This window comes from Salvelinus namaycush, chromosome 42 (assembly GCF_016432855.1).
Source record: "Salvelinus namaycush isolate Seneca chromosome 42, SaNama_1.0, whole genome shotgun sequence".
Lineage (NCBI taxonomy): Eukaryota > Metazoa > Chordata > Actinopteri > Salmoniformes > Salmonidae > Salvelinus > Salvelinus namaycush.
The window spans coordinates 3990714-3998718 of record NC_052348.1 but is presented as its reverse complement, the minus strand read 5'-3'; the positions used below and the strand labels follow the sequence as shown (position 1 = coordinate 3998718).

The following is an 8005-nucleotide window of genomic DNA, read 5'->3' as shown; positions in this document are numbered from 1 at the left end:
TATTTTTGGTGAGAGGAGGGAAGGGAAGGACACACACATACTGAACACACGCAGTAGGACGTGAACCCTTTTTTCCCCCCAGTTGAGATAATATATCATCATCCGCCTTAGACAATTTCTGATGCTGTAATATTTGCAAGTGACCTGCAGTGTGAGTAAACTTTTTAAATGTCTTTCTAAAGATCTACCAATGACTCAATCACGATAGGCCTACTGTCATAGGGATATCATGGTTAGGTACTCTAGAAATAATATTTCTGATATTGCTTGTCTATGATGTTATAACTGCAAATGCCATGTCTAATATTTTGCTTGTTGCACTGAGATATAGAGCACGAGTGAATGACCAATCGGATTAGGAAAGAATCCATGAATATGTGCCAAACTTGTCTTGTTTTTTTTTGTTCTATTGATTTTTTCATTCCCACTGCCCCTTTGCCCGCTGTGTCCCACCGTCCCTTCCTACCTCTTCTCTCCCTCTCTATCTTTCTTCATCTTCCCTAGATGGGGATTTCAGTCCTATCGTGTGTCTCCCTCCTGCTTGTCTTTGAGGTAAACACAAAGGGCCAGTTTCCTGGAGAAAGATTAAGAACACTCCTGGACTGAAAAGCATGCTAAATGGAGAATCTCTGTTGAAAATGCTTTTTAGTCCCGGGTCCGTTACCTGCATTTACAAAGAGTAGGATTGCTGTTCGGCTTTCGCTTTTAGATCATAATGAATATGATAATATGGACAGGGCAGACCTGACGCTAGATCAGCACTACTACTCGAAGACACTTTTTGAATAAGGGCCCAGGAGTGTAGGCGTAAATCTGGTTCTGGGAAACTGGCCCATTTTGTTTTGTAATATCAAACCCTGGTTTTTAGGACAAATGCTAATGTGGCACAGAGACACCTCATGTACCTTACTGCCTCCACCTTCCTGTTTGGTTGTCCATCTCTGTCTCTCTATCCAGCTTTTCTCTTCCTCCGTTGGGGTCCTGCAAGGTGTACCTGGCTCCACCCTGGTCTTCCCATGTCTCCCTGGCCAAAACCAACAAAGCTTTGCTGGGGCTAAGATTACCTGGAAATACAACGACTTCCTGGTTCCCGACTACCCAGAATCGTCAAAGCAACTCAAGCTTTCCAAGGATGGCTTCTATCTGGAAATCTCTCCTGTCAGTGTAGCCAACGAGGGGGAATATGAATGTGTGATCAAGCAGAATGATATGGAGTGGCAAAAAGTGCACATAGTCCAGGTTGATGGTGAGGACACATACTGCCACCTCCTATTTTCATCGCAACTGCCTGTGACGTGATGTAGGCCTTTCTTGAAATAGACACTCCACTTCATTTAATTTTTTTTTTTTATCATGTTACAAGTTAAAACTCAATCACTGGTTCACTTTTCCTTATTCGTACAGAGTGCCTACATTTTTATACTTAGTAATTAATCTTCAAGTCTATGTTGAGAAGAGAAATAGGATGACAACTTTAGCAGAGTGTCGTGTCTTGGCTATCATTAATGTTACGACGATTGTTTTATCAACTCGATTAACTATGTTCAATTATTACAATGATTAAATGAATCCTGTAACAATTTACTCAATACCAATCTTGGGGCACCACGGAAAAAGTTTATTTAACGAGTTACCGTTTTTCAAATGAACTCTCACAGATATAAAGATCTCTTACATTTCAGTCATCAATCAGTCATTAATTAATTGTTATCTTCTATCAGTCTCATTCTGAATGTCGCAAAATCCTTGGATATCTGCACAAACCCTAGCATAAATTATGAATCAGAGCTATATACAAATTGGCTTAATTTTTTATTTACTAACTAACTAAATAATCACACAGAAATACATAAACAAAAACAGAATAGCTTACACATTGATTACTACATAAAGCAATGAAAGGTCCCGAGGGTAATAAACCGATATGACGGCTTGCTACATAAAATGAAAAGGGAGGGGCATTTAAGAAAGAGCGGGAGAAAAGACAAAGGACTTCACTATCATACATACAGCTGATAACTATGCTCATGGAAATGCTAATACTTTGCACATGAACGGCCCGTTCATTCGAAAATAATTGCAATGTACTTATTTACAATTGTATGCCTTTGTTGTCTCTCTGTTGAAATTGCCGGTCCATTTTCTGGAGAGTCAGTCGACAGAAAGTCTCTGGTTGTCCACCAGAGGTCACCATGTCCTTTGCAGTCGTAACTTGTCCAGCGGCTCTGTTCCTTAGAATAGGGTGGTGAGAGGAAATTGTTCTTTGTCTCTTTTTCTATGGTCGAGTTCCCTAGACTATTTTACATATACAGCTGCAGACTGTGAATGTGTAGTCTTTAGTTTTGTAGATTTCTGAACCATTTGTGACGAATTCAGCTGGCGCTGCACATAGCTGGTCTATAGAGTCTAACCATTTGTGTGGTTCTCGTGATGTCTGGACTTGTAGAGATTTTGTTCTTCTCTGATGAAAGTTTCAGAGTTTCGAGCCATTCCGTACCTTTCAGCTCACGCTGTCGGTCTCGCTGGCCTAATGTACATTTTGTCACGAGTCACTATTTAAGCACTCTGGGAAAAAGGGGCGTTCCCTCATTTTGTCGTAATGTCTGTGCTCACGTGGGAGTGGTCACTGACTGGTTAAGACTTCATATGAAAATCAAGGCTAACATCACATTACATCTTCTCACAAATAGTTTCATATTTAATCATATACGTTCCCCCAACATTTGGGTGTGACCCTGACAACTGGGAAATATATACATTCAGAGATACAGTTAGGTTGTTATACTGTCCTTCATGAGATCCCAAAACACAACTGATCTGACATAATTGTTCTTTAAATACCACGGACCATTCCAACTCTTTGGATTACAGAAATATTGTTTCATTCCCCACTTTTGGATGATGGAGTTTTGGCGAAGAGGGAGAGAGAGGGGGGGGGGAAATCTGGCATCTATGATCCTCACCTTAAAGGGCAAGTCATGACAAGAGGGTTTAGATCACAATGAATAAGTCATTCAGTCGATTTAAACATACAGCCCCAGAACTTCAGTGTATTCATAGATTGTTATTCTTAAAACACTGGTGAAATATGGGGCATTTTTTTTGTTGCAGTTTAGCAAACTCTACAGGTCAGCAAACATTGCATGCATTTTGAGGTTGGCTCCAGAAATTATTTCTACTGTTGTGCTGTCTTTCTGTCTTCCATCTTGGTCTCTGTCCCTCCAGTGTCCAGCAGCTACATTCTCAAAGTAAACGAAGGGTCCACTGTGAATTTACCTTGTGATCGCCCACCATCCAGCAAAGACCTGGTCCATTGGTACAGCTATGATAAAGGAATGACGAACGGCACACGGAAGCAGTTGAATCCTGCAGAGACTGGAGAAATGGTGGATGGTGACAGACTAGAATGGCTTTTTGGCCCCCTTGAAAAAGATATGACAATCACACTTAATGGGGTCAAAATGGAGGATGCCGGCATATACTACTGTGAGACAGCTGAGGAGGGCAGAGACAGCAGCAACTTTAATACAATTGAACTAATTGTGGAAGGTACGTTTAGCTAACCTTCTTCTTCTTCCATTACACTCTCAAAATTTGCATATATTTACACGTTTGTTAAATTGGTGTAATTCGCAAATGTCCAAATTGATTCCAAATAGCCATAATGTCAAAATGTTAGACACTCACCTACAATGTTCAAGACACTGTCACACTCTTGATTTGTTGAAATTATAATCTTCATTCGCCATTTCTTTTAGCTGCGCCCACCGTTCTTCCTTACTCCTGTGTTGGGTTCATGACCCCCTGGGAATCGTGTCAGGACGAGACCAGCAGGTCGTGGGAGGCCATGCTAGGAGAATCCCTCAATGAGTTCTCCATGAAGCTTTATGCCCACCTCAGCCAATCACAGCCCATGAATAACCTGCTCTTCTCTCCAATCAGCATCAGCGGGGTGTTAACCCACCTGTTACTAGGTAAGAAAGAGAGGGTGGGGCTTCTTTAAAATGGAACATGGAGAGGGGTTGTCCAACTGCACTCATACTCTAGACCTCAGTTCTTTTGAAAATAAAGCAACACTCTTGATATAAACTCTCACTGAATGATTGATGCATGGAAGGCCAAGTAAAATACATACTGTATCATCCTCTCTCACTCTCTCTCTCTCTCTTGCTCTCTCTCTCTCTCTCTTTCTCATTAGGGGCTCGTGGCAAGACAAGGAGAGACATGGAGACGGCTCTCTGTCTGTCTCACGACTTCTTCTGTGTTCATTCCGAGATGAAGAAACTGAAGCTGAAACTTCAGGACACACTGAAGATGGCCTCCCAGATCTACTACAACCCCAGTACTACCAGAGCACAATTAATACTCATGATAGTTATAGCTTGTTCTCCACATATCATTTCGAATTCTCGTCGTATATTGTCAATTTAATCATGAGTCGCCATCCCCCCTTAACTCACTGTCTGTCTGTCTGTCTGTCTGTCTGTCTGTCTGTCTGTCTGTCTGTCTGTCTGTCTGTCTGTCTGTCTGTCTGTCTGTCTGTCTGTCTGTCTGTCTGTCTGTCTGTCTGTCTGTCTGTCTGTCTGTCTGTCCACCTCTCTGACATTCCCTCTCTCTCCCCCCTCAGATATGAAGTTGAGTGAGTCCTTTACCAACCAATCCATGCAGTTCTACGATGCGGATCCAGTCAAATTGACCAATAGCAGTGAGGTAAACGTGGAAATGATCAACAGTTGGGTTGCAAAGCAGACAAATAATAAAATCAAAGAGCTGGTCGACTCTGTTCCCGCCCACACCGAACTGCTACTCCTCAATGCTGTGTTTTTCAATGGTCAGTATCCTGTGTGTGTGTGTGTGTGTGTTTGTGCATGTGTGTGATCAAAGTAAGCTCTTGGTAAGCACCGATGCTCAATCTATCTGATAGGATATAGTCTATTTTAGCGGATATGGAGTATGTGGATAATAAATATATCTGTTTCAGGTCAATGGAAGATGAAATTTGATGCAAAATCCAACATGTTTCCATTTGTGAAACTGAATGGTGATACTGTGAAGGTGCCTGTCCTCTACAGTGCCAAATACAAATTGGCTGTGAAATATGTCCCGGCAGTGAAGGCACAGGTAACCATTTTGATTACACACACCCACACTTACATGCACAGATACACTGTAAGCGATCACACACACAATCTACATAACATTCTGACCTTGTCTATCACCCATAGGTGGCGATGTTCCCTCTCTCTGGTGCAAGTAGCTTGTTCATCTTGCTCCCGCCCACTACCAAGCTCTCAGACCTGCAATTGGTGGAGGGGAAGATGACGGACAAGGCAGTGAGCCAGATGGTGGAGCAGATGAATCAGGTGTCTCCCCAGGCCACCGAGGTCACTCTGCCCAAAATCAAACTGGACATCCGGACCGAGATGAACACCCTGCTCAGGAAGATAGGTCTGTCCGTATGCGTGTCTATCTGTCTGTCTTTTAGCTTACCTGCTGCCTGACTGTTCGAATTATAAGACTGTGCATTTTGTTGTAGCCACCTGATTCAACTAGCCACCAAGCCCTTGATTAGTTGAACCAGATGTTTGTGCTTGGCTACAACAAAAATGTCTTCATCCAGAAGCAGGAATGGATTTCCCCAGGTCGTTCTAAGTCAACCTAAACCAACAACTCTGGCTTTTCTTGATTTGACTCTCTCACTTCTCTCCCTCTACCTTCTCTTTTTCCTTCTGCCCTTCTTCGCTCTCCTTCTCCATATCTCCCTCCTCTTACTCCCACACCTCTTTCTTCCCTTAGGTTTGTCGGAGCTGTTCGACAGCGCCAACCTGTGTGGCCTCTACCCCGACAACGAGTTGCTCCTGACGGAAGCCCGCCACCGGGCCTTCCTCTCCCTGACGGAGGAAGGTGTGGAGGCTGGGGCGGCCACCTCCCTCTCTTTCTCCCGCTCCTTCTCTTCCTTCTCAGCCCTCAGGCCCTTCCTGATGATACTGTGGAGCGACCAGGCCAAGGCCCCACTGTTCGTGGGCCGAGTGACCGAGCCGTGAGAGAAGGAGGAAGAGAGAGGGAGAGAGGGTAGCATGCATATATAAAAAAGCCATGTTTGCAAAAGAAAAGGACAACTTCATTACATGTTCATTGTAACTTCATAGAATGACTGTCAAAGTGTTTTAAAATAAATACTCGGTAGGGCTTGCTATAGGTTGTCACAAAATGCATGACTTATCAAATAATAAAAGTTGACATCTCTCCACATGTGGTATGGACATCTTTTTGGACAAACGTGCTATTTAAATCACTCTTCTGTCCAAACAACGTACACAGTAAGTCACTGAAACGGGTTCAGTTTATTTTTAAAAAGTAGTTCCACAAACTCACCACAGGATGTCAATCACACCGTATGTTCCACATAGAGATAGCCATTACGTCAGTCAGTAAACAGGGATGCTGCAACAATAGTCCTCCCCCTCCACCCTGTCTCCCCATTCCCTGACGATAAAGGTTTTAAAGCAACTGCGGACCGAGTAAAGCATAAAACTGAGCAACTTACAAACAATAAATTACAAACCAACGAGTACACATCAGCGATGATAGCTCTAACAGATTTGATTGACGATACCATGTCAATGATATCAACCATAAAGAAATTGCCATTGATCAATGTTAGTTATAATGTTAGTTGCATATGCATATATATGACAATCATTACACATGCAATTCTTTATTAGAATGTTATGATGCATACGGTTTGTTTTTGTCACATGATGAACAAAGTCGAGTTCGCTTGACCGACAACAAGTAAAAGGCAGAGATGGAGAGAATCTGAGAGAAAATAAAGCATCAGATCACCTAGGCAAGATAATAAATAACTCCAAGTCCAAGCCTGGCTTCACATGATAAGGAATATCCCGGCGAGGGAAGTACATACATACTAAGTAACGTGTGGAATAGACACCGGCTGGAATGCGGTTTTAACCAATCAGCATTCAGGATTAGACCCACCCGTTGTATACATACTCAGTATTACATACAAAAAACCCATGAATGCATCTTTGACAACATATCACGTAGTGACATCGGAGATGTTCATCATTTGATTATCCGTTTCACTGTTGTTGCTGCGGGTGGAGAGGCTTCCTGTGTCGTCATTGGTGTGCATAGAGAAGAACAGATTCCGCCCTCTCCACTCCACCGCCGTCTTGGTCAAGGTCCCTCAACGTGTGCTCTTGGTGACCGCGAAAGACCAGACGAGCTGAACTTCTCACCCGTTGTCTCAGAGTTCAGTCCCTAGCTGTGACGATCCGTGAGCCGTGTCACATTTGACCTCTAGCCATGTTCAATCGTCTTTGTTTTTTGTTGCTATCCATCATGACGCCTTCATTCACACCTTCGTCCAAGTACAGAATTACGAACACAGAGATCCCAGACAACGATTAGAAAGTAAGAAAAAGTCCAGGAGACTGTTGACTGACTGAGATGTCTAATTCACACTACAGGGCTGACCCAAACCATACTGTGCTGGCCTGGATATTTTCTTTTCACATTGTCCTTTTTCCATTCAAGCAACTACAGTAGATGAGTTACCAAGTCAGTGGAGTACAGCTTGGCTTGACTTGGCTGTGTTTGGCTCAGTAATGTGAACCGGGTAATCGTGTGCTTTAGTGGACCAACGTTGGAACTATAAGGTGTCTAAACTGTAGCCAGGGGCCACAGGATTGGGCCTCTGTCCTTAGGGTGGTTAACCCCTCGAGGTCTGTCTCTGGTGAAGGAATCCATGGTGAGAGGTCACTGTCTACTTTATGCCAGTGTTTTGTTTTGTTGCAAGGGAGGGTGGGGGAGTGGGGTGTCCATGAGTGTGTTCAGATTCAATGCATGAACATGCACACACACACAGACATGTACACAACGCACACACACACACACACACACACACACACACACACACACACACACACACACACACACACACACACACACACACACACACACACACACACACACACACACA

General features: G+C 43.3%; 1 protein-coding gene across 1 annotated transcript; it reads left to right on the top strand.

Moving 5' to 3' along the window:
- LOC120035136 (plasma protease C1 inhibitor-like) lies at positions 1 to 6250 on the top strand. Its single transcript, XM_038981933.1, has 10 exons — positions 1 to 151; positions 505 to 552; positions 958 to 1246; positions 3226 to 3549; positions 3759 to 3974; positions 4199 to 4342; positions 4628 to 4831; positions 4982 to 5121; positions 5226 to 5448; positions 5797 to 6250. The coding sequence occupies exons 2-10, from the start codon at positions 505 to 507 to the stop codon at positions 6042 to 6044; spliced, it is 1836 nt and encodes a 611-aa protein (XP_038837861.1). The 5' UTR covers positions 1 to 151; the 3' UTR covers positions 6045 to 6250.
- Positions 6251 to 8005: the final 1755 nt, after the last annotated feature.